At 41.6% G+C, this 26813-nt stretch overlaps 1 protein-coding gene and 2 non-coding genes across 5 annotated transcripts in view; all 3 read left to right on the top strand.

Annotated features, from left to right (window-relative positions):
* pabpc4 (poly(A) binding protein, cytoplasmic 4 (inducible form)) overlaps positions 1–25713 on the top strand; it is a 46550-nt gene extending 20837 nt beyond the window's left edge. For all 3 annotated transcript variants that reach the window (XR_013580065.1, XM_078567262.1, XM_078567261.1), the window contains 9 exons: positions 2461–2556; positions 5979–6251; positions 10035–10125; positions 13640–13756; positions 19786–19925; positions 20456–20549; positions 20764–20894; positions 21437–21546; positions 25258–25713. Coding sequence is in view for 2 of the 3 variants with exons in the window: in XM_078567262.1 (XP_078423388.1) it covers positions 2461–2556; positions 5979–6251; positions 10035–10125; positions 13640–13756; positions 19786–19925; positions 20456–20549; positions 20764–20894; positions 21437–21523 (1029 nt within the window). In the remaining variant the exon portion in view is untranslated. The remainder of the gene's footprint in view (positions 1–2460; positions 2557–5978; positions 6252–10034; positions 10126–13639; positions 13757–19785; positions 19926–20455; positions 20550–20763; positions 20895–21436; positions 21547–25257) is intronic.
* Positions 1536–1667, top strand: LOC144696181 (small nucleolar RNA SNORA55). Its single transcript, XR_013580098.1, has one exon. It is a non-coding gene; the product is annotated as a small nucleolar RNA SNORA55 (small nucleolar RNA).
* LOC144696180 (small nucleolar RNA SNORA55) lies at positions 8092–8223 on the top strand. The gene has a single exon (XR_013580097.1). It is a non-coding gene; the product is annotated as a small nucleolar RNA SNORA55 (small nucleolar RNA).
* Positions 25714–26813: the final 1100 nt, after the last annotated feature.

The raw sequence follows: 26813 nt of genomic DNA on the forward strand, positions 1-26813 counted from the left end.
AAAATTCTGTGTTTTTTCATAAGCAGCCGTGTGCCCAGTTATTAAAGTGGGCATCACAGCTGTTTAAACCTTTGCACCAATCTTCTGTTAATATTTTATGCTTTGTGGTCCAATCAAGAAAAACCTCAATGTCTCTTTTAAAACTTAGTTGTGAGTTCATATTAAACCCATGTAAAACAGTTTGCCCATTATATCCCAGCTAGAACTGTTGGTAAAGTTGAATGGTTGATACTAAAATTTAACAAAAGAAATTTTAATATTTCTGAAATAGAGCGCATCAGAAACATCCTGTGGAATAATGGCTACCCTGATCAGATCAGATCGCGCTGTAAATCGCACAAATTCATGAAGAGGCCAAGGCCTTTCCTTTCAACTCTGAAAAGTGCCCAGGCTACCTCAGATTACCCTGGAAGGTTAATGTATCTCAAAAATTTGAGCAACAGCAAGCTAACTGTTTCAGGCTGCTACTATGCAGTAGCAAAAGAGTGGTATTTGCCACCAACAGGATGCTGCTGTCAAGCCAAAAAAAAAATGTTCTGCCTATCACACAAATGAGTAATGTGGTGTATGAATTTTAGTGCCAGTGTGATGTTAGGTATGTAGGCCATATATCCCAAAGACTGGCGGATCATATCAAACAGGCAAGGTACAGACTGTATCCAACCAGCGCGTGCTTACAAAACTCAAAACATCAGATGTGATTTGGCAAATCCTCAGTGTGCTAAGAATTACACTGACAACCAATTTAATATTGTCAGTCGAGCTCGCAGTGTGGTGCATTTGTGTGTACTGGAAGCTAGGTATATTAATACACGGCCCTGTTTGCAGACAGAAAGAACGTGTGCACATATTGCGACTGTTTCAGGTAAACAAAATGAGTGACAGCCATTCGCTGATTCATTCCCCAGGACAATGTCTTGACGAGTCAGAGTCAAGCTGCCTGGTTTAAATTTCAAACAGTGCTTGTCAGTTAACTATCAGTCACAATCAACTGGTGCATTCTCCATGGCAAGGCCTCTACCAATCAGAGTCCACTTGCCAACCAATGAGCACTCTCCTTATACAGTAGAAATATGTTGTTTCCCCTGACATTGGGATTTTCTTGCAAATTGTCCTGATGACAAGACAAAAAGCCTGAACAAAAAAGTCTCTTTTTTTCAGCAATATCCAGGTTCTGTACTACCAAACAGCTAAATTGTAATATGTTGCTATGCCCCTTGCCGTCCTGATCGTCTTGCCCTCCTCCTCTTCCTGCCCAACTCCCCTTTCCCCCACATATAGACAGACATTCATATGTTTGTATGTAATGTGCAGAGGAAGAAATTCCTGCACAAATAGAGATATATTAATCAGCTGACAATTACATGCATTAATATATGGTGCAAGAAGAAGCAATTTACCTGACACCATGGTAATCGACTACAGCTAAAGAAAACTCCTCTAACTAGTACTGTCTTAGAAATAGGATAAGTTTGTGCTCGCAACAAACGTACTGTAACATGTCTTTATCCATAAATAGTTCTTCATGTAATGGAGCACCAAGTTCCTATATCCAGCTTTGATTGTCAGTGCAGAATCTGGAGGAGCTGTTGTGCCAAAGAAATGCTGAGTAAATCCAGATGGGCCTCTTCTAAATTGAGGCTTGTCTCTACAACTTTGCAACAGACATCAAGTTACTGTAATAGGTTTTTAGGATTTTTTCCCTCTTCTTGGAGGCTGTGACTCATTTTTAGGATATGGCTGCAAGAGTGCAAATTTGAGTATCTTCATTAAGTGGCTTTTTTTGTATATGTGGGACAGGATATTCAATTCATCTATTCCAAGTTTTGCAAAACGTTTTGTTTCTGTTGAATCCTATAGACACATGCAAAAACCATGACAAGAGATTTGCAATGATGCACTCTATTTCAGAACTTAAAGCTTTCAACAAATTTTTGATCAACTTATTAACACACTTTGTCTTTGTACATTTGATATCCCTTTTGAAATTGAGCTGCTAGGAACTGTAACTCTGTGTCCAGGAATGCACATAATCCAGAACAGGACTAAAAGCACAGTGAGATTTGTTACATGATTTTGCTTCATCAGGCTCTGGCAGCTTATCAATATTGGAGAGTTCCATGCCAGCATACTACAAAAAGCATGTTAGAAAAAATGCTAGTTTTAGAAATTATAACTATTTGATTATAATTCATAGCCCACAAAAAATAATATTTTTTTGCTTTTATTGCCTAATATAGAAATAGATTTTCAGCCCATAATTCATTGTAAATTTGAACAGTGGATCAGTCAAATGGGTAATTAAAACTTAACGCCTGATAATGTAAACTCTAAACTTTTAAAGTCACCTGCACCCTTTATTTTGGGGTAATATTTAAGTTGGAGCTTTCTTGCTAGATTTGAGAATGCTAATTTAAGCAACAACTGTAGGGTTACTGAACTTTATTGAAATGTTTTTAGGGTGTGAATTTATACATCAAAAACCTGGATGACACTATTGATGATGAAAAGCTGAGGAAAGAGTTTGCTCCATTTGGTTCAATTACCAGTGCCAAGGTATGTTTATAATTAGTGCTTTATCAAGGCAGAATAAGAAGTAAGGATAAAAAATTGAAAAGGTTTATGATGGCCTTTCCAGGTCAAGTTTAACTTTAAAAAAAGTGTACCAGCCAGAATTTTATGAAAGGTCAATTTTCCTTAATGAGTTCTCAAGTGCAGTGTTGTCAGCAAACCTGAGGAGCTCATGGTCTTCAGCCTCACTACGACTGAGATATCTGTTTTGCTCCCTCTGTCATTTCCTTCCCTTCTAGCCCAATAAGTCAAACTTCTATAAGGTTCCCCCCACCCTTGCCCTGAATTCTTTAGTTTCTTTCCTATTTCCCCTGATGTCCTCTCCAAGCTCGTCTTGGCCTTGAGATCCACCACTTTTTTCTCGTTCCTGATCACCCAACTTCCCTTCCTGGCCCCCATGTTAGCTGATATCGTTAACGGTTCTCAGGTACTGTCCTTTTTTCTCAGATTGCTTTGGGTAATGACCCACTCTCTTTCAAATCTGCCATTATCAGCCTGCGTTCAAGAAACCAACCCTTTACCCCTCTGTCTTTGCAAGCTTCACCCACCTCCAACCTCCCTTTTCTCTCCAATGTCCTTGAACTTGCTGTCGCCTCCCAAATCTGCAACATCATCTGAAAGCAGTGTCGCTTTTTATATGTACACCCAACTCTACCTCACCGCCACCTCCCTCAACTCCTCCACTCTCTCTAAATTATCAGACTGTTTGTCTGACATCCAATGCTGTAAGAGTAAAAACTCCTTCCAGTTAAATATTGTGAAGACCAAAGCCATTGTCTTCAGCCACAGACTCCTGTTCTCTATTTACCGACTACATCGCTTTCCCTGGCAACTGTCTGACACTTAACCAGACTGCTCGCAACCTTGGTGCCATATTTGACCTTGAGATGAGTTTCTGACCACATATCCATGGACCACTTAGATCCACCTCTAATAATGCCAGAATCTGCCCCATGCCCCAGTTCATCTTGAAACCTTCACCCAGGCTTTTGCTACTTATAGACTAGACTATTCCGTTGCATTCCTGGCGGGCCTCCCATCTTCCACCCTCCGTAAACTTAAACTCATCCAAAAGTTTACAGCCGTAACCTAACCTCCACCACATTCCACTCATCCATTGCACCTGTGCTCGCTGATCTACATTGGCTCCCAGTTAAGCAATCCCTCAATTTTTAAATTCTTATCTTGTTTTCAAATCCCTCCATAGCCTCACCCCTTCCCATCTCTAACCTCCTCCAGCCCTCTTTTACGTCCTGGAAGGTGTAATCCTCAGAGATATCTGCACTCCTTTAATTCTAATTCCGAACACAGTATCCCTGATTGTAATTGCTCCACTATTGCCAGCTGTGCCTTCAGCTGCTGAGGCCCTAAGCTCTTGAATATCCTCTCTAAACTTCTCTACCTTTCTATCCTCCTTTCCTCCCCAAAACCTACCTCTGTCTCAATATTTCCTTGTGTGGCTCAGTGTCAAATTTTGTTTGATGACGTTCCTGTAACACACCTTGGCATGTTTTGCGATCTTAAAGGCGCCATCTCAATGCAAGTTGTTCTCTTCTGGCATTTGAACTAAGGACACCAGCCATCTACTAAACCATTTTATGAGACTCTTTGAATGCTTCCTTTAGCACCTGTCCTCACACTCAGTGATTGATAGAGACATTTTTTTTAGAATAATATTCTCAAATTTACATTTTAGCTTCTACTTTAATCCCATGTGTATGTCCCAATCATTTATTTCACTGCCTGTAAAATGTAATTAAAAGTGAAGTGATTCAGTTGTTTTAATTCCTGGTTTGCCCTGTCTGTAAAATTATGTCAATATCATTGCTGCTTACCCTGTCTGATGACATTGCTATTGCCTGGAGATTCCTTTGACTTGGCACCATATTCAAACTGACGTTGGGAGAGGGGAAGTCTGCGGCATAGAAATTGCTAGAATTTTGTGGTCATTTTTCTTCGAGGTCAGTGGCAGGCACTGTTGTTTCGTTGCTGACTGCAAAATCCAACCCCTTATAATGAACAGGCAGCACGAAGTTGGCGTGCCGGCTGCATTTCAGTCAATGTCCAATGCATATCACATCACGATCCCTATCCCTGCTTTTGGGGCTAACTAATTTAGATGATTTAGGGTGGAATTTAACGGGTGCGGCGGTGGGTCCGTCTGCTGGCTACAGAGCTGCTGACAACCCTACCAGCATTAACTCCCAATGAGGCAGCTCACTGGCTGCTGTCGGGGTTCCCAGCTTCACAAGGGGGAATTTCCCGCTGCACTTTCTGGTGCAGGGCGGATGTCCCGACTCTGAGAACTTCCAGCCCCACGGAGGTTGGCAGCTCTTCTGTACTGGCAGCGCCACTGGGAGTGGTGGCTACTGCCTGTACTGCAGGAGACCTGAAGATGAAGATTGTTGCTGGAGGCCCTGGACAAAGGTGAGTGAGGTGAGATCGCTGGGGCTAGTAGGAGGCCCCGGTGAAGGGGGCTCATTGTGAAGGATAGGTTGGTGTCTTCCCGTGGGTCCCTCCCTTTCCACCATCGGGTCTCTACATTGGGCACAGGATGTCTGAGAAAGAGGGACCCTCCTGACCCCCCACCAGGCCAGAGGGATGCCTGTCAATGTTCACCTTGTGGCTTTCTCACATGACATCTGCCCGTAGCTGATATCAACCAATGGCAACAGAATGAGGCCCTTAAGTGGCTACTTATAGGTCTCAATTGGCCTCTGGACTTAATTGGGACAATCCACCCTGCATTTTCCCCATTATATGGCTCCCTGCCTCCCAGCCTGCTGCCAGTTCACCCTTAGTTTCTAAAATAACATATGTGGGGGTTGGTGGAAAAGGAGGAACGTATCTCTGGAATAGCATGCTTAGTTGCATAGTTGCTGCTTTTTATACTATTTGATGAATACAATGGCAAGCTAGTATTTTTAAAGGGGATAGTGGAAAACGAGAAAATTCTGCTCTAATATTTTGGGTAATGTCCCAAAATAATTATACCCTACAGAAAAGTGGGATTATTTATTGTATTTGTAGATTTAAATAACTGAGAAATGAAAATATATCAATATGAAAAGCATTTTTTTCTCCTTCAAATCTCAATACACCTCTTTAACCCACCTAACAGATTATAGATGGGTGATTTGGTCCCAAACCTATGTCAGCTATGAGAATAGGCCATAAGCAAAGTGTACAATGGGCCTTTGGTCATGACTGTTCCTTTTCACAGTTGTATACTTAAGATAATAAATTTGGGTTGTGCCTTACCCTGTATTTGGCCCCTGTCCACACTGTGTAGCTAAGATTAGAGACTATGAATGTTGGGAACTGCAGTTGCAAGCCTATGTTCTACCACAGTATCTTTTTCATTAGCAAATTTTAAATATTACTGCAACCTTATTTTGTTTTTAAAGGTTATGCTGGAAGACGGCCGAAGCAAAGGTTTTGGTTTTGTCTGCTTCTCCTCTCCTGAAGAAGCCACTAAAGCTGTAACAGAAATGAATGGGCGTATTGTTGGTTCCAAGCCATTATACGTAGCCCTTGCCCAAAGAAAAGAAGAACGCAAGGCACATTTAACTAATCAGTATATGCAACGAATTGCAGGAATGCGGGCCATGCCAGCCAATACAATCATCAACCAATTTCAGCCAGCTGCAGGAGGCTACTTTATGCCAGCCGTACCTCAGGTGAGTTCTTGATGGGAACTTTTGTTGTCCTAGCACTCCAGATTGGGCAACTATTGTTGTCCTAGCACACCAGATTAGGCAACTAATAGACAGCACACTTTGGGAAATCTGGTGGAAGTTAGTTCTGCACTATTTTTGCTGGTTTTCGGCCCCGCTGTATATTCTGGTCAGGGTCCCATTCAAAGCAGGTGGGAGTCTCAGTAGCATATGCAAAAGGAGGCAGGGAAGAAAAGCCACATTATTTGCATGCTGGACAGTGAGGTACAACCATGGCCAGTGAAACCTGGTGGGGAGGAGGCCACGGATGGACATGCAGGTTTTAAAGGTAAGTGGCCTTTCTTGTAATTTTTTTTGTTTTTTTTTAATCAGCTAGGACTTAAGCTTTCATGAGCCTTGCATCAGTTGCTTATATTATTGCTCCACCAATACCACCATTGACCAGCAGCCTGGTGGGTTGGTTTCATATCATTTTGTACGAGAGTGTTTCCTAGGCAGCTTGAAAGGAGCAGGGCTTGAAGTGATTACTAACGCATCATCGTACTGTTCTTGCCATGCCACGGTTTCTTTTCCTGCATTTAACTTGTGTGTTATTGCATGTATTTTTTTTCTTTTTCATTAAGGCACAAAAATTTGTTGTGGTGAGGTTTGCTGGGCACCTTAAATCCACTGGTGCCTCCCCTGGGACTTTGGCAGGCTACATTGGAGAAGGGGGCATCACAGCCAACCAGATCTATTGTGACTAGAGAACTACTCAGATACACTTTTCATTAGGAGTTGCTGAATAGTGATTGGGTGCAGAAATCACAGGAATTCTTCCTTTATAAAAACTCCATTCACTTTTCCCTTCCTTGCCTTTTCTTTTTTTTCCAGTTTCAGAATCTCAGATTTGGTACACTATTTGGCCCATCGTATCTGCACCGGCTCTCCGAATGAGTAACTCACCTAGTTCCATTCTCCCGCCTTTTCCCCATAACCCTGCACATTCTTCCTTTTCAGATAACTGTCTAATTCCCTTTTGAATGCTACAATTGAACCTTCCTCCACCACACTCTCAGGCGTAACATTCCAGACCTTAACCACTTATTGCATGAAAAAGTTTTTCCTTATATCACTATTGCTTCTTTTACTAATTACCTTAAACCTGTGCCTTCTTGTTCTCAATCCTTTCACAAGTGGGAACAGTTTCTCTCTATACACCCTGTCCAGACCCCTCATGATTTTGAATACCTTTATCAAATCTCCTCTTAGTCTTCTTTTCTCCAAGAAAAACAGTCCCAGTTTCTCCCCTCTATCTTCATAACTGAAGTTCCTCATCCTAGGAACCATTCTTTTAAATCTTTTCTGCACTCTCTCCAATGCCTTCACATATTTCCTAAAGTGCGGCGTCCAGAACTGGACTCAATACTCCAGCTCAGGCCGAACTAGTGACTTATGCTCTTGTACCTTGCTCTTGTACTGTTGCCCCTATTTGAGGATAGTTGAATCTCTTAGAATTATTATTCTATGCCTTTTACTCACTTCATGGACTTTCTTACACATTTTTCCTCCAGTTCCCTTCTGTATTGGATGATCTGTGGAATACTACTATTCATGATCAATAGCTTCTTATCCTTTCTTTGTATAGCAAAGGATTAAGATAAAGGAAATATTCATCAGCTAACATTTATACACTTAACATATGGTACAAGAGGAAACAGTTTATCTGAGACCATGGTAACCAACTACAGCTAAGGAAAAACACATCTATCTATAGTACTGTCATAGAAAAAGGAAAAGTTTGTGCACACAGCAAATGTACAGTTATGTGGCTTTGTTCATATATAGTTCCTTATCTAATGGAGCACCTAGTTCTTATATCCAGTTCTGATTGTCAGTGCAGATCCTGGAGGAGCTGTTGTGCCAAAGCAATACTGAGTAAATCCAGATGAGTCTTTTCTAAATTGAGGCTTGTCTCTACAACTTAGCAACAGACACCAAGTTATTTTTATGGAATAATTTTAGGATGTTTCTTTTACTCCCTCTTTTCTTGGACTCATTCTGGGGCATGACCATGAATGCAACAGTCTTTCAGTATTTTCACCAAGTGGTTTTTTTTGTGCTGTTCAATCATGGTGCATCATACCCCTGTTTTTCAATAAGAGTCACTGGAAAGCTCCTAAGCTTGGAAATTCTATATAATTTTCTTCTCCTTTTCTGACCTTGCAGTGGCTTAATATCTATAATCCTGCTGAAGATCATGCGTCAAGCTAGAGACCACCTTGAGTCTGTAATGCTCTGTGACACCATGCAGTGCAATTACTCACCAGGCCATCAGGGAACCCATGTTTCAGGCTGTTCACCATGCTCCATAAATCCATTGTCTTAATTCATAGTAGCCGTAAAGTCAGAATATTTAACACAGGCATGGCATGGAATAATTTTTGGATTTCATACAGAAAGAATTTAGATTATTTAGCACCATGAAAGGAATGACTGGTATAAAGCTATTCCAAGATTTCACAAGGACTTCACTTAGATTGGTTAAATACAAATGTATTTTGCATCAGCTTGCCTATAGTCATATCTCTTCCTATCAGGCTAACTATGTAAATAGTTGAGTTTCTATCTTTACAAAACAAAGTCAATAGTCCATTCATTTTCTCAAAGAGAAAAGCTAAAGCTGTCCATCTCTCTTTAAGACATTCCTTCAAACATCTCTCTTTGACCAAGCTTTCTAATTTCTCTAACACTCCTTTGAAGTACATTGGGACATTGTACTATGTTAAACTTACTACATATATTCAAGTTATGTTCACAAACGTAATGAGTATACTTCAAATAAAAAACATTGGGTACGAAATCCCCAAAACACTTAGCACCCAATGTTTTTTATTTGAAGTATACTCATTGCGTATGTGCACATAACTTGAATATATGTAGTAAGTTTAACATAGTACAATGTCCCAATGTACTTCAAAGGAGCGTTAGAGAAATTAGAAAGCTTGGTCAAAGAGAGATGTTTGAAGGAATGTCTTAGAGAAGAGAGATGGAGAGTTTTAGCTTTTCTCTTTGAGAAAATGAATGGACTATTGACTTTGTTTTGTAAAGATAGAAACTCAATCACTTACATAGTTAGCCTAATAGGAAGAGATATGACTACAGGCAAGCTGATGCAAAACACATTTGTATTGAACCAATCTAAGTGAAGTCCTTGTGAAATCTTGGAATAGCTTTATAGCAGTCATTCCTTTCATTACATCACTTGCTTAATCATTATGAATGTTTCACAACTGCTACAATGCCTCTGGTGGTAGTAACCTATATTTGGTTACCCCCCACCCCCCCTCCCGCCCCGAAGAATTATTATTGATATATACAGAATAATTGCAGAACTAGTTTGTGCATGTAGCTTGTATTGCAGTTTCATATCTATGGAATTTTCCATGTTTCGTACCATCTGTGGAGAAGTATTTTGCCTACTAAAATGATTTTTATGTTCTGCTTTTGTTACTGCGTCAGTCAAATTACACTGGATCTAAACCTGCAGTGAGTAAATTGACACACAATTATCAGGGGGAACGTAACGTAAACCAAGTTAGCAAAACAAATTAAAAGGATGCGCTGTTGAAGGGCCTAAGCAGCTGCTGAACAGTAATTAAAGTGGAAAGAAATGAATGTATGATTAACACAACTCTAGGATTTAATTTCTATTAATAAGTAATTATGAAAAATATATTCTGGGGGTTTTAAGCTGCAGAAGAAATGTATTGCTGAAAGGATAAAATGGGTTCTTTTTTTTTCCAGGCCCAAAGCAGAGCTACCTATTATGCACCAAATCAGATGGCTCAGATGAGACCCAGTCCACGTTGGCAACAGCAACAAACCAGGCCCCAAGGTGAGCATTATAGCAGTGGTATTTGTCATGTTTACTTGCTTGAAATTAATGAACATAAGAAATAGAAGTAGGAGTAGGCCATTCAGCCCTTTAATCCCGCTCCGTCATTTAATGAGATCATGGCTGATCTACTTCAACACCATTTTCCTGCACTATCCCTGTATCTTTTGATGTAAAAAACTATCGATTTCAGCCTTGAGCATACTCTGACTGAGCCCCCACACCCTCTGGGGTAGAGAATTCCAAAGATTCACCACCCTCTTTGTGAACAAACCGCTCCTCGTCTCAGTACTAAGTGGCCTGCAGCTTATTTTGAGACTGCGCCCCCTGGTTCTAGACCCGCCCCCAGCCAAAGGAAATATCCTTCCTGCACCTACCCTGTCGAGTCCTGTAAGAATTTTGTATGTTTGAGTACAATCACCTCATTCTTCTAAACTCCAGAGAATAAAGGCCCAGTCTATTTTCTCTTTCCTCATAGGGCAATTCTCTCCATCCCAGAAATTAATTTAGTGAACCTTTGTTGCACTCCCTCTGTGGCAAGTTTATCTTCCCTTAGGTAAGGAGACCAAAACTGCACACAATACTCCAGGTGCTATTTCACCAAGACTGTGTATAATTGCAGTAAGACATCCTTACACCTATACTCAAATCCTCTTGTAATAAAGGCCAACAAACCATTTGCCTCCTTAATTGCTTGCTGTACCTGCATGTTAGCTTCCAGTGACTTGTGAACAAGGCTACCCAACTCCCTTTGAAGTTCAACACTTCCCAGCCTCTTGCCATTTAAGAAATACCCTGTAATTCTGTTTTTTCTACCAAGACGGATAACCTCCCATTTCTCCACATTGTATTCCATCTGCTAAATTTTTGCCCACTTGCTTAGCCTGTCTAAATCCCCTTGAAGTGTCTTTGCATCCTCCTCATAACTCTCACCTTCCACCTAGTTTTGTGTCATCTGCAGGCTTAGAATTATTATATTTAATCCCTACATCCAAATCACTGATATAGATTGTGAATAGCTGGGGCCCAAGCACTGACCCTTTTGGTATCCCACTAGCCACAGCCTGCCAACATGAAAATTGACCCATTTATTCCTACTCTGTTTCCTGTCCGTTAACCAGTTCTCAATCCATGCCAGTATATTATCCCCAATCCCATGCCCTCTAATTTTGACTACTAAATAATTGTGCGGGACTTTACCAAAAGCTTTCTGAAAATCTAAATATACCACATCTACCTGTTCCCCTTTATCCATCCTGCAAATTACATCCTCAATAAACTCCAACAGGTCTAAACATGATTTCTCTTTTATAAATCCATGTTGACTCTGCCCAATCCTACCATTATTTTCTAAGTGTCCCATTATCACATCCTTTATTATAGATGCTAGCATTTTCCCTACTACTGATGTCAGGCTAACAGTTCTGTAGTTCCCTGTTTTCTCTCTCTCCTTTCTTAAATAATGGGGTTACATTTGCCACCTTCCAATCTGCAGGAACCACTCCAGAGACTATAGAATGTTGAAGAATGACCACCAATGCATCTACTATCTCTGCAACCACCTCTTTCAACACTCTGGGATGTAGATCACCAGGTCCAGGGGATTTATCTACTTTAAGTCCCAATAATTTCTCTAGCACTTTTTTTTCCATTAATGTTAATATCTTGCAGCTCCACGTTTACACTAGTTCCTTGATTCTCCATTATTTCTGGGAGGTTTTTAATATTTTCCTCTGCGAAGACAGACATTAAATATTTGATTAGTTTCTCTGCTATTTGCTTATTCCCCATTATAAATTCTCCTGACTCAGCTAGTAAAGGAACCACATTTGTTTTTGCTAATCTTTTCCTTTGTCATACCTTTAGAAGCTTTTACAATCTGCTTTTATGTTTCTCGCTAGTTTAATCTCTTATTCATAATGAAGCATGTGGTGCATAAAAAAGATATTAGATAATATAAATCCGTAAAATTTCAGGAACTGTAGGGAGTGTTTCTCAAGGAAGGATTTTCCTCTCTGGCTTTTTAAAAAAAATGGACTTTGTCACAACTGCTTATTCGACTTTTTTTGGTGTTTTAATGTTAAGGTAGAGATTTCCTCAATAGCTCATTGAGTTAAAGGTAGCACTTGGTGCTGTGGATCAAGGAAGCCCCAAGTTTGATCCATCAGTTGATCTGAGTTAGTCTTTGCCTTTCATTCTGTAGTGAGAATTCTGAGTAGCGCATTTTAGGGTGGGGAGCATGTGGATGCCCAGTCCCAGCAGCTGTTCATCATGAAATGTTAATAGAAAAATGGGAACTGGTAACCTACAACTAATGTCGTAAGTAGCATCATCTTATGTTAAAGGATGCTTGCTTGCCCAGTGATCTTTTACACTTGAAGCGTTTACCCCTAAATCTCCCCTGGGGGTGATCAAATCTGGAATATGTGGGAAGGGATGATAAATTCAGATTATTCACAACTAATTCAAATGCTGATCCCAGTTGCTGTTAAGGATTATATGCAAACAAATATGTATATCTTCATGGGGTTCTTAACTATTATTTGTGTTGCAATTGCATATCCAGTTTGGAGTTGTAGAATTTAAAAAATATAACACCACAATTACTATTGTTAATTAAAATGTTCACATGAACAACAGACCAATTTAGTTGTTGAAGTGTAATCTGGTCTTGGGAAGACAACAGATTGTGGTGCAGTGCTGTGTTTTATGAATATTAGCACCACTATAGCATGTAATTGGGAGTACTTTTTTTAAATTGAGAATTCTTACTTCATGTGATTCATTACTTCATTTTGCTAATTTAGTGGAAAATTCCTGGTTCCTAAGAACAGGTTGTAATATTGTTGCATGTTCATGTAGGTTTTTGACTTGAACAGTTGGAGATGTGACTTGTGCACAAGTACGATGGATTTTGACAGCTAGTGTAAGTCACAAGTATAAATGCGTTCTGGTACAATTCTGCCAGTTTTTGGCAATGTTCCCTTTAATTTTCCTTTCTTGTCTGCAGCCTGTTTGTTGCATTGTACAATCCCTTTCGATTGCAGTGAGGCCGCACATGCTCGCATCATTCAAGGGAATATTGGTTGTGTGTGGCCTGTTCGTCGCACTGTGCAATATGTTCCGGATTGCTGCACAACTGCGCAGCTTAGTGGGAACATTGGTTTTAGGGTAATAAGCCTAATATTCATTAAATATCAATTACAAAAATTCAACATTTTTTAAGTACACAACAAATTTAAAAATGTAGATCTGAATTTATTCACAAGTTGCAGTTATACGGAAGCAAAATACTGTGGGTGCTGAAAGCAGGAAAATGCTGGAATAATCAGGTCTGGCAACGTGTGCGGAAAGAGAAACATAGGTCATCGACTTGAAACATTAACTTTCATCAGAACTGGGAAAAGTTCCTGATGGTGCTGTTCTTGGTTTCAGAAGCCTTAAGTATATAATATATAATTTTTTTAAAACAGATGATTTGATTGTTTTCAGTATCTGTTCTTTGCTTCAACAGGGTTCCAAGCCATGCAAAATGCCCTACGTCAGGGAGGTCCTAGGCCTTCTCTGCGTCACCTAACGCCAACAGGAAATACTCAGGGTCCTCGAGGTATTCCTGGTGCGCAGAGAATGGGTGAGTGTTTGTGTAATTACAAAACACATTGTAATTTATTAATTCATGGGATGTGGGCATGGCCTTCCATAATTGTTCGTTCCTAATTGCCCTTGAGAAGGTGGTGCTGAGCTGCCTTCTTGAACCGCTGCAGTTCATGTGATGTAGGAACACCCACAGTGCCATTAGGAAGAGAGATTTCCACTAGCCACAGCGAACAAACGGTAATATAGTTCCAAGTCAGGGTGGTGTGTGGCTTGGAGGGGAACTTGCAAGTGGTGGTGTTCCCATACCTCTGTTACCCTTGTCCTTCTAGGAGGTGGGGGCCGCAGGTTTGGAAGGTGCTGTCAAAGGAACCTTGGAAAGAGTTGCTGCAATTCATCTTGTAGATGGTACATACTGCTGCCATTGTGCATCGGTGGTGGAGAGAGTGAACGATTAAGGTGTTGGAAACAAAAACAAAAATACCTGGAAAAACTCAGCAGGTCTGGCAGCATCTGCGGATAGGAGCACAGTTAACGTTTTGAGTCCGAATGACCCTTCAGAAGAACTAAGTAAAAATAGAAGAGAGGTGAAATATAATCTGGTTTAAGGGAGGGGTAGGACAAGAAGAGCTGGATAGAGGGCCAGTGATAGGTGGAGATAACCAAAAGATGTCACAGACAAAAGAACAAAGAGGTGTTGAAGGTGGTGATATTATCTAAAGTAATGTGCTAATTAAGGGTAGAAAGCAGGACGAGCAAGGTACAGATAGCCCCAGTGGGGGTGGGGTGGGGGGAAGGGATCGAAATAGGCTAAAAGGTAGAGGTAAAACAATGGATGGAAATACACTTAAAAATAATGGAAGTAGGTGGGAAAAGAAAAATCTATATAAATTATTGGAAAAAACAAAAAGGAGGGGGAAAATCGGAAAGGGGGTGGGGATGGAGGAGAGAGTTCATGATCTAAAATTGTTGAAATCAATATTCAGTCCGGAAGGCTGTAAAGTGCCTAGTTGGAAGATGAGGTGCTGTTCCTCCAGTTTGCGTTGAGTTTCACTGGAACAATGCAGCAAGCCAAGGACGGACATGTGGGCATGAGAGCAGGGTGGAGTGTTGAAATGGCAAGCGACAAGGAGGTCTGGGTTATACTTGCGGACAGACCGAAGGTGTTCTGCAAAGCGGTCACCTAGTCTGCGTTTGGTCTCTCCAATGTAGAGGAAACCACATTGGGAGCAACAAATGTAGTAGACTAAGTTGAGGGAAGTGCAAGTGAAATGCTGCTTCACTTGAAAGGAGTGTTTGGGCCCTTGGATGGTGAGGAGAGGGGAAGTAAAGGGGCAGTTGTTGCACCTTCTGCGGTTGCATGGGAGGGGGTTGAGGTGTAGGGGGTGATGGAGGAGGGGACCAGGGTGTCCCGGAGGGAACGAACCCTGTGGAATGCCGCCGGGGGGGCGGTGAAGGGAAGATGTGTTTGGTGGTGGCATCATGCTGGAGTTGGCGGAGGATGATCCTTTGAATGCGGAGGCTGGTGGGGTGATAAGCGAGGACAAGGGAGACCCTATCATGTTTCTGGGAGAGAGAAGAAGGTGTGAGGGCGGATGTGCGGGAGATGGGCAGGACACAGTTGAGGGCCCTGTCAACCACCGTGGATGGAAAACCTCGGTTAAGGAAGAAGGAGGACATGTCAGAGGAACTGTTTTTGAAAGTGGCATCATCAGAACAGATGCGACGGAGGCGAAGGAATTGAGAGAATGGGATGGAGTCCTTACAGGAAGCGGGGTGTAAGGAGTTGTAGTCGAGGTAGCTGTGGGAGTCGGTAGGCTTTTAATGGATATTGGTGGACAGTCTATCACCAGAAATTGAGACAGAGAGGTCAAGGAAGGGAAGGGAAGTGTCAGAGATGGACCATGTGAAAATGATGGAGGGGTGGAAATTGGAAGCAAAATTAATAAATTTTTCCAGAGTTGTGGGAGGGGGCCGGAGTAGGACTGGAACCAGGAATGTTCCACATACCCCATAAAGAGACAGGCATAGCTGGGGCCCATGCGGGTACCCATAGCCACACCTTTTATTTGGAGGAACTGAGAGGAGTTTAAAGAGAAATTGTTCAGTATGAGAACAAGTTCAGTCAGACGGAGGAGAGTTGCGGTGGATGGGGATTGTTTGTCAGCTTTGCCTGTCTCTTTATGGGATATGTGGAACATTCCTTGTTCCAGTCCTACTCCGGCTCCCTCCCACAACTCTTTCTCCAGTACATCGATGATTACTTCGGTGCTGCTTCATGCTCTCGTCTGGACCTGGAAAAATGTATTAATTTTGCTTCCAATTTCCACCCCTCCATCATTTTCACGTGGTCCATCTCTGACACTTCCCTTCCCTTCCTTGACCTCTCTGTCTCAATTTCTGGTGATAGACTGTCCACCAATATCCATTACAAGCCTACCGACTCCCACAGCTACCTCGACTACAGCTCCTCACACCCCGCTTCCTGTACGGACTCCATCCCATTCTCTCAGTTCCTTCCCCTGCGTCACATCTGTTCTGATGATGCCACTTTCAAGAACAGTTCCTCTGACATGTCCTCCTTCTTCCTTAACCGAGGTTTTCTACCCACGGTGGTTGACAGGGCCCTCAACCGTGTCCTGCCCATCTCCCGCGCATCCGCCCTCACACCACCTTCTCCCTCCCAGAAACATGATAGGGTCCCCCTTGTCCCCACCAGCCTCCGCATTCAAAGGATCATCCTCCGCCAACTCCAGCATGATGCCACCACCAAACACATCTTCCCTTCACACACACACCCCCCACCCCACCCCCCCTCCCCCGGCGGCATTCCGCAGGGATCGTTCCCTCCGGGACACCCTGGTCCCCTCCTCCTACACCTCAACCCCCTCCCACGGCACCTTCCCATGCAACCGCAGAAGGTGCAACACCTGCCCCTTAACTTCCCCTCTCACTGTCCAAGGGCCCAAACACTCCTTTCAAGTGAAGCAGCATTTCACTTGCACTTCCCTCAACTTAGTCTACTGCATTCATTGCTCCCAATGCGGTTTCCTCTACATTGGAGAGACCAAACGCAGACTAGGTGACCGCTTTGCAGAACACCTTCGGCCTGTCCGCAAGTATAACCCAGACCTCCTTGTCGCTTGCCATTTCAACACTCCACCCTGCTCTCATGCCCACATGTCCGTCCTTGGCTTGCTGCAATGTTCCAGTGAAACTCAACGCAAACTGGAGGAACAGCACCTCATCTTCCAACTAGGCACTTTACAGCCTTCCGGACTGAATATTGATTTCAACAATTTTAGATCATGAACTCTCTCCTCCATCCCCACCCACCCCCTTTCCGATTTTCCCCCTCCTTTTTGTTTTTTCCAATAATTTATATAGATTTTTCTTTTCCCACCTACTTCCATTATTTTTAAGTGTATTTCCATCCATTGTTTTACCTCTACCTTTTAGCCTATTTCGATCCCTTCCCCCCACCCCACCCCCACTGGGGCTATCTGTACCTTGCTCGTCCTGCTTTCTACCCTTAATTAGCACATTACTTTAGATAATATCACCACCTTCAACACCTCTTTGTTCTTTTGTCTGTGACATCTTTTTGTTATCTCCACCTATCATTGGCCCTCTATCCAGCTCTTCTTGTCCCACCCCCCCCTTAAACCAGATTATATTTCACCTCTCTTCTATTTTTACTTAGTTCTTCTGAAGGGTCATTCGGACTCGAAACGTTAACTGTGTTCCTCTCCGCAGATGCCAGACCTGCTGAGTTTTTCCAGGTATATTTGTTTTTGTTTTGGATTTCCAGCATCTGTAGTTTTTTGCTTTTATTTTTTGATTAAGATGTCGGATTTGATGCCAGTCAAGCGGGCTGTTTTGTCTTGGATAGTGTTGAGCTTCTTGAGTGTTGTGGAAGCACTCATCCAGGCAAATGGGGAGTATTCCATCACACTCCTGACCTGCGCCTTGTAGATGGTCGACAGGCTTTGGGGAGTAATTTTCACTGCACAATTCCCAGCCCCTGCCCTGCTCTCGTAGCCACAGTATTTATATGGCTAGTCCAGTTGAGTTTCTGGTCTATGGTAATTCCATGATGTTGATAGAGGGGGATTCAGCGATGGTAATGCCATTGAATGTCAAGAGCAGTTGATGGTTCTTATTCTCTCTTGTTGGATATGGTCATTGCCTGGCACTTGTGTAGAGCAAATGTTACTAGCCGCAAAACTTGTTATGTCAGTACACCTCCCATTATCCTGACAAAATGTATAAAATAGTTTGCACTATCAGTTAAGGAATGCATTCATTGAGAATGGTCAAATGCACAGACAATTGGTGATTCCGGAGATAATTTATTTTAAGCAGCATTGGATCTTTCTTGCATTCCTTCATTAATAAACTAGAATCACGGTTTTAGTAGTTTGGAAGTAAATCTTGAACATGATATAGTACTAATCCACATGCAATTAAAACATTGTAGAACTCTCCCTCCCCCAATTGTCTGATCTACCATTGTGTGTTGATTTTGCAGTCTGATGAACACATGATTCTGGCAGGGCTGATTTCTTGCATATGCATTTTGGGACATTCCTGCAGGAGATCCTGGTGATGCTTCCTCTGATATTCTCTCCAGAGGCAATGAATCATACTGACAGTAAAAAAAAAATCTTTTATTCCTTGACTGTGCCAGGATTGCTGTTTTCAGTAATCGTTCTTCCTCCTGATGATATCCAGTGAACTCAGATTTAAAAGTGAAGTAATTCTTGAAGCACTGTCTCTGCAACTTTTAAAAGCTTTAAGTTACAAATTGGCCTCAGCAGCTGGGCCACCATTGTGGGTGGGGAGCCCCTCCACACGGAGGGCCTCAGAGCCTCCAGGAGAGCTTGCCCTTGGCCTATTCTCTGTTGCCTCAGGAGTGCCACAGGCCAACTGGAAAATTCCAGTGGGCATCTGTTAATTGGCCTTAAATGACAATTTACCTACCTCAATTGGCTACTCACCAGGTGTGGATAGATAGCACTTCTGCTGCCAATCCTGCCTCTAGGAAAATGGCCTGAGGCCAGGATGGTGCTGACATGCCAGCTCACGGCGCAAATTTCTGCAGCAATTTCCTATCTATGGGGATGGAAATCCAGCCCTGATTGTCAATATTGGGCTTGGCTGTGATGCCTCTCTGCAAGGAAGCAATAACATGGGGCATACCAAAAGGCTTTATAGTCGATTAAGTACTTTCGAAGTTTAGTCCCTGTTGTAATGAAGGCTATTGTGGCAGCCCATTTACAGACAGCGAGGTCCCATAAGCAGAATGAAGATAAGTGATCAGATAATGTGTGTCAGTGATGTTGGTTGAGGGATAAATGTTGATATTAACACTGGCAGAATTCTTGCGCTCTTAAATAACTCCATGGGATCTTTTACATCCACCTGAGAGGACTTACAAGGCCTCAGTTTAATATCTCACCTGAAACCAGGCAACTCTGACAATGCTCCCTGGGTAATGTAAGTCTAGTTTATATGCTGAAGTTTTTGGAGTGAGGCTTGAACCCAAAATATTCTAACTCCGAGGTGAGGCTGACACCTCTGCTGCTGAAAACACTGCAAACACTCATTGCTGATAAATGACCACTTGATAAGGTACAATATCTAGCTGAAATTGGCACATTCAGATCATAATGGGAGAAAACTGGCTGGGAATTCTTCTATGGAATTGAGCTACACAGGACATTAAGGTCCTAAGCTTGAGCTGGAGTTTGTTTTGAGTTATTTGATCTCAGCCTTGACAGGAGTAGGTGGTGTGACAGTTTGCCTACTCACTCTCAGACTGAATATGAAAAATCTGTCAGGGTTTCTACTCCTTATTATCTTGCAGGATCCCTCCTAGGAAACGGGTGGATACTTTCTATAAACCTGGCAACACTTGCCTGGTTTTACTAATAGTGCACTCATTACCTAGTGTGGAAGTTGCTATCCTTACCTTTAGAAGGCAAGATTTTCAGACTATAATGACAAACACTGATCTTTTTGTTCAGCTCTGTGGAAATCTAGCTCATGGCTTTGTTGTTTCAGGGTTATCTACGGCTCAGAATCTGGCTCATCGCCCTGGAATTGCTGGCCCAACACCACGGGGTGTTCCACCTTACAAATATGCTCCCACTGTCCGCAACCCACAGCAATCAGTAGTACAACCTCAAATGGTTGTACAGCAGGTACTATAAAGTTGTGAAATTTCCTTTCAAAAATTAGGGTGAATTACCCTAATTGAATACATGATAAACTGGACTAGTCTAATCTGTTATGCATATAGTCACCGATGTAATATATACAGCTAATTAGGCCCAGGGTTACCAAAAATAATATTTCATCCTTTTCAATATCCTTTATTAGTTTATATCAAAACACAAGCTCATTATGAATGTCTGTGATTTGTAGATTTGAGAGAATACATAACATTAATGCTACTAATTTTCAGGAAGTAGATGATGGCTTAACTGCCACCTGTCAAGAGTGATCTCAAGCAGAAACCGTATGCAATCACAGAGTCTCAGGAAAACTGGAGACAGGGAGAATTTGTTCATGTTAGTCTTGCACATTCTTTTGGTAACTGGTCCAAGAGCTGCAATATGGAGACTGGTTTTAGTGGCTTACAACTTTTGGTAATGGAATGCTACTGGCTACATAGAAGAAAGAGACAATTTGGCTAACTAATGACCATGATTTTTTTTCTGTTTTCTTTTAGCCCTCTCAGTCTGCAGTGCTTGTACAAGGACAGGAACCTCTGACTGCGTCCATGCTTGCTGCAGCCCCTCCTCAGGAACAGAAGCAGATGCTGGGTGAGTGAAATCTGAAATACCTTTGTCATATGGCAGTGATAAAAGTGAAGGAAATAATAAGTGTTGCTTTGAGCTTTCAAATGTGTCATATCCTAAATGCAGGACTATTTAATACTTATGGAAAGTGATTGATAAGTGTTCATTTGTCCCTTCCTTATCCACTCTTGATTTCAGTTCAATGACTGATCTAAACTCTGTTCTGTTGCATTCTCAGGTGAACGGCTGTTCCCCTTGATCCAGAGTATGCACCCTTCCTTAGCTGGAAAGATCACTGGAATGCTTCTGGAGATAGACAACTCTGAGCTGCTACACATGTTGGAGTCCCCAGAATCACTCCGGTCAAAGGTATCCTGATTCTGATCAATATTATGGCTGTTGGTAAAGATAGTTTTAGCATCCAAATGATTGCTCCATGTTTAAAGAAACATGACATTGTGGGGGCTGGGTGGAAGGATGAAAACTCATTCCAATATAAAGCACTCTAATTTCTCTGGACCTGAAGGCAGTCTCACAATTTTCTCATTCTTGTAAAAAACTGCCTTCAGATCTTTGTTATCCATTGTGGGCTAGTCCACTGAAAATAGCAGAATCTGAGGATGATTCTGCACCAAAATTTGCAGTCGTCGTTCAGGATTGGCCAGGATGTATCTGAGGAATGGGACCCGTAAACCCAGTACCAGCTGAATACACAAGAGTATTCAACTGGTTTTGATTTTTGATGACTTGGGCTTCTTCATGTAAGTGACATTTCAACAAAGAAATCTGACAACTTTATCAAAAGTATTGACAAATGTCATTGGAAGGAATGCTGCTCAAATTATATAGTGAATAGTGATTTGAGAACCAGTTTTGCTTCATGTTGGAAATATGAAATCTGTCTTCTGCAGGTTGAAGAAGCTGTGGCCGTGCTACAAGCTCATCAGGCCAAGAAGGAGGCTGCCCAGAAGGCAGCTGTGGTTGTAGCCACATCCTAATTGCGGGAATGAGATGTGCAATGGTAAGCATTCAAATTATTAATTGACTCCAGTATTCATTCAGTTTTTCATAGCATAAACTGGTTTTCCACACTTCTACTGTGGCAGTGAAACCAGTAATTTGACTACATTTTAATTGGTCCTGGGGAGCAAAGTGCATCACAACTGCACTTTCAGTTGAAGGTCTGAAATAAAAACAGAAAGTGCCGGAAAAACTCAGGTCTGGACAGAGAGATTGAGTTAACGTTTCGAGCCCAGTATGGCTTTACTTTGGAACTGAAGAGAGGTAGAAATGTGATGAGCTTTATGCTGTTGAGAAAGGGGGAGGGTCGGGTAGAGCAAAAGGGAAGGTCAGGGATAGGTTAGAGGCCAGGGGAGATTAAATGACAAAGATGTCATGGAACAAAAGGCAAAGAGAGTGGAAATGGTAGTAGTAAAGGAACAAAGCATTGGTCCAGAGTAGGTATTAATTGCATAATAAAGGTCAGTGCTGCCTGAAAGCAAAACATGAGAACAAGATACAGACTGGCAGTAGGAAAAAAAAGTTCAAAATGGAGGACAAAGTTCATGGTCTGAAGTTGTTGAACTCAATGTTGAGTTCAGAAGGTCGTGAAGTGCATTATCGGAAGATGAGGTGCTGTTCCTCCAGCTTGCGTTGGGCTTCACAGGAACATTGCAGCGGGCGAGGACAGAAACGTGAGCATGAGAGCGAGGTGGTGAATTGAAATGGCAAGCGACAGGAAGATCGGAGTCATGCTTACCAGCTGAATGGAGGTGTTCTGCAAAGTGGTCGCCCAGTCTGCTTGGTCTTCCCGGTGTAGAGGACATTGCATTGTGAGCAGTGAATACAATAGACTACTTCAAAAGAAGTAGAAGTACGTCGCTGCTTCACCTAGAAGAGAGTGTTTGGGGTCTTAGAAAGTGAGGAGGTAAAGGGGCAGGAGTTATACCTCCTACAATTGAAAGGGGAGGGGATGAGGTGTTGGGGATGATAGAGGAGTGGACCAGGGTGTTGTGGAATGCCATCGGGGAGGTGGGGGGATGATGTGTTTGGGGGTGGTATCATACTGGAGTTGGCAGAAATGATGGAGGATAACCCTTTGAATACAGAGGCTGATGGGCTGGAAATTGAGGACAAGGGGAGCCCTATCATGGTTCTGGGGTGGAGGGGAAGGGGTGAGTAAGCTAATGTTGAGGGCAGCAAAGCTGGAAGATTAGTAGACATTTCAAATGACTCTTTTTATTGCAGCATACTAGTGGGGATACTAGTGGTAATTGGTTACTTGATGAAGTATCAGATCTATGTGTGAAGGAATACCTGAACAACAGTGACTACATATTATTAAATTCAGCTTAATCAGGCAAATCAAAGTCACCAAGAATTTAATGCTAGTTCCACGTTTCAAGAGAGCTACATTTGGAAAGATGGACGAGGAATGGACTAGCCTACTAGGCAGGGATATGACCAAGACAGAAGAGAAATGCCTTTAAAGCCATCCTAATGCAAAAAAGGCTGTATGCTCTTAGGGTCAAAAGGAGGACACATGGTAAAACAAAGCTAAAATGGCTAACAGGTCATGTGCAAGGACAAGTCAGACTCAAGCACAAATACTTGCACAAATTAAATAAAAATGGTTCTCAGGAGACAAGGTATTGAGTTCAGCTAAAAGCATCAGAAGCTGCTATCAAAGCAGCCAATAGGTCATTGATGAAGAAGATAGATGATTGCAGTGGCAATAACAAAATCATTTTTATCAATGTTAGAAGTCAGTGCAATTAAGGATCATTGAATGATTCCTCCAGGCAGCTTCAGGTGAGTTCCCAAGGTATGTCAAAGGCATTAAATTGCTACTTTACATCCATATTCACTCCAACAGACTGTCCTTGATTATGTTAATACAATGTAGAGTTTCTATAAAATTGTGTAAATGGCAACAAATATAACCCTGGAAAGAATTAAGTGGCCAAAATTGTCTAAATGGCAACAAATATAACCCTGGAAAGAATTAAGTGGCCCTGATTTTTTTTCACCAAATGTTGTTCAAAGAAATGGGGGCTATGATTAACAAGCTGTTATATATTCATTTAACAGTGGAGTCAGGGATTGTTCCCATGGCCTGAAAGAAGTTTATGTTATGCTAATATTCAAAAAGGGCAGCAAATCAGAACCAGAAAATTGACTTTGGGGGCTGTAGGCAAATTGTTATAAGGGATGTTTAGAAATCAAAGAAGGGAACATTGAAGACTTGAAAGAAAATCATGTCTTACTAATCTGGTGGAATGTTTTGAGTAGGTTTCTAAGTTGGTGGATGAAGGTAGTCTAGTTGGCATTGCATACTTGAATTTTCAAGAAGCTTTTGGTAACAGGATGCGACATAACAGGCCACTTTATAAGATGTCAGATTGACTGAGAACGACAGGCCAAGCATGTGTATACCATGCAGGGTTCTGAACTAAAGACTATTGAGTGGTAAAAAGACATACATGTTATAGTACATGAAACTCAAAAGGTTTATGACCAGTGGTGTGGATTAATGAACAACTGAAGTATTACTGCAAGGATGGCCAAACCATGGCTTGTGAGCCACATGCGGCTCTTTTACACTTGAGTGTGGCTCATTCCTTGTGCTGTGAAACTGTTACATCGCACATTGGAGGGAGGTAAACAGCTGGATGCAGCCTCAGGCATGAACAGCTTCATAGACAGGGAGAACCAAAGAGCAGGGTTACAAACAAGATCAAGGATTTGTTTCAGCTCATCTTGAATTTGCTCCACCACTGTTCAGCGAATCCATGATTGATTCAGTCTCCACCCAAGCTCCATCGCGAGATTCCTTTCGTAGTTTCCTGCTGGTCTGACATATGACCAGGTGACCGGATCAGCACCATTTTGGAGTGATCTCTCCAGCTCTCTAACCACCTGATCCTCTGACTTGTGGCCTCTGTCTGGAAAGGGAGGCAACAGTTTAATACTGAACAGAGGGTTATAAGAATCTACTGTATCGGGACACAGATACTCTGATTCAAATATTTTGCTCAGTTGTTGTTTACAACTTTTTATTTCAAGCATAATCAATCTTTTTTTAACCTCTGGACTGATTTTCCACATTGAAAGAGCAAGGCTTCCAAAGTCAGTTAAGCAGTGAGTAGTGTGTAAAGGTTGTCCGTGTCTTGCAGCTCTCAGATGTCTGAAGATTATCATTTGCGGATGTAAGATTCAGAAAATCTAGTCACCCTGTAATAATATAAAAGCAGAAAATACGGGGAATATTCAGCAGGTCTGGCAACACACGGAGAGAAAAGCAGTTGAAGTTTGAGTACTTCCAGCACTTTCTGTTATTTTCAGATCTTCAGCATCGGTAGTATTTTGCTTTTGTAAAGTATCATTGTGTTTTGCTAGGATAATCCTATATAGACAATAGAGTACACTTTGTCCAATACAGTACACTTTGTCTTTGTGTTATACCTCTGTTAGGCCTCAGCTAGAATAATGGGTTCAGCTTTGTCCCCTCACATGGTGGATGAAAATGGTTTAAAGGAGGGCTACTAAATGGATACCCAGTTTAAAAGTTCTTAGGTGCCATTAAAAAACCCAGAGAGCTGAGTTTTTTAAAACCTGATATTTTCATAAAGGAAAATCTTTTGTTTCTCCCAGCAGATTGTGTGACTTCAGGTGGGTAGGGTCTTGGGTATCATGATGCGCAGTTGCAAGTTATTTTGTTTTTCGTTTGCAGGTTGCCAAGAACCAAGGATTCCACAAATTTTGATTCAGATATATTCAGACTGGATGCGTGGATTGTGCTTAGCTTTGAGGAAAAAACAAAAAAACACTGCAAAATTTCAAATAACCAGATTCTGAAACATTTTAAATGTACCGTAAGAATTTAAAAGAAATATATTTTGATAAATCAAACTATAAAATTATCAGGCAGGGCACCACTTTAATTTAGAACTTGTTTTGTTTTGAAAATGGGTATCTGTGGCCAGGATAGATTTATTTATTTTTCCTTCTCTTTAAAGAACAGGAAATAAAAGGTTAAGGGTATGAGAATGGAGCTAGATTTTATTTTGCAGTTGAGTTTTATCATTAAGGTGTGTTTTAATTTTTAAAACTCAAGTTTGCCTAAATCTGGAAAAGCGTGTTTCTGATTGGGGAAGGGAGAAAACAATAAAAACTCTTTCACTAAGAAGTGTCAATTGTCTTCATTTACATTGGAGGGGTTGTGATTTTTTTCTGCTTGTTTTATTTATTAGGTTTTGGCAGTCTCGCGGACATTTTAAACTAGGGGAGTGGAGCTTCAGAGCTAAAAAAAAATCCCATTACACAGTGGAAGAATATTGTGGCTGTCACATGTTGCTGATAGTAGCTTAGCGTGTTTACAGCTTCTCTGTTATTCCCCATCTAAGTAGCAGCAGATTCCAGATATGAACACAGGGTTCCTTCCTTGCACAACTGCAGTAGGTGTAGGAAAAACTCAGAAAATTGGAAAACTCAGCAGGTTTTCTGAGTTTTTCCAGCAAATTTTGTTTTTGTTTCAGATTTCCAGCATCCACAGTATTTTGCTTTTTTGCAGTAGGCGTAGTGCTAGCTTAGAAGTCTTCTGTTGCTCCACTCTCCCTAGCAAACTGGACTATTTCCTCCAAGCCAAGAAAACAATTTTAATTAAAAAGGTGTTCAAACTGTTTCATGGCTGTGAAGTCATGTTGGGATGTTGAAGTTCAAAAAAATATGATGGGACACTGTTTTTCCAGCAATGTGGGGGAGCCTGTTTCCTCCACATGGTTAGAGGAAGCACGGTGTGAATGTGATACATTTTTTCCTGTTGAAAAAAAACTTGTGCATCTTCTGATGGTTGGTTAAGAGGACAAGACTGCTAATGATTCATCTAAGGTCATGAGCCTCTGCCAGATCCATCTGGTTCAAGAGAAGAGATTTGTTTAAAATGGGAGGAGAGAACATAAGACAAGCAAATGCGTCTTGATTGCTTTTGAATGATCATTTCTGCTTCATTTGTCAAAATAAAAACATCTTATTTCTCACTGTGGTGTAATGCAGGATTCTCAACCTTTTTGCTTCCAAAGAACCCCCGCCCCCCATGTCCCTCAAGTGTTATTAAAAAAATCTGGAAACCCCTTGTAATACAAGGAATATTCTGATACCAAACAGCAGTGAAAGCCAGCAAATTGAACTTACCGCACAAGTATTAACCACAAGATCATTTTAAAGCTGCAAGGTTCCTCAGATCACAAAATTGGTCTTATTCATAGAATCAGCCCTATTCCATTGGCT

Source organism: Cetorhinus maximus, chromosome 21 (genome assembly GCF_964194155.1).
Source record: "Cetorhinus maximus chromosome 21, sCetMax3.hap1.1, whole genome shotgun sequence".
Lineage (NCBI taxonomy): Eukaryota > Metazoa > Chordata > Chondrichthyes > Lamniformes > Cetorhinidae > Cetorhinus > Cetorhinus maximus.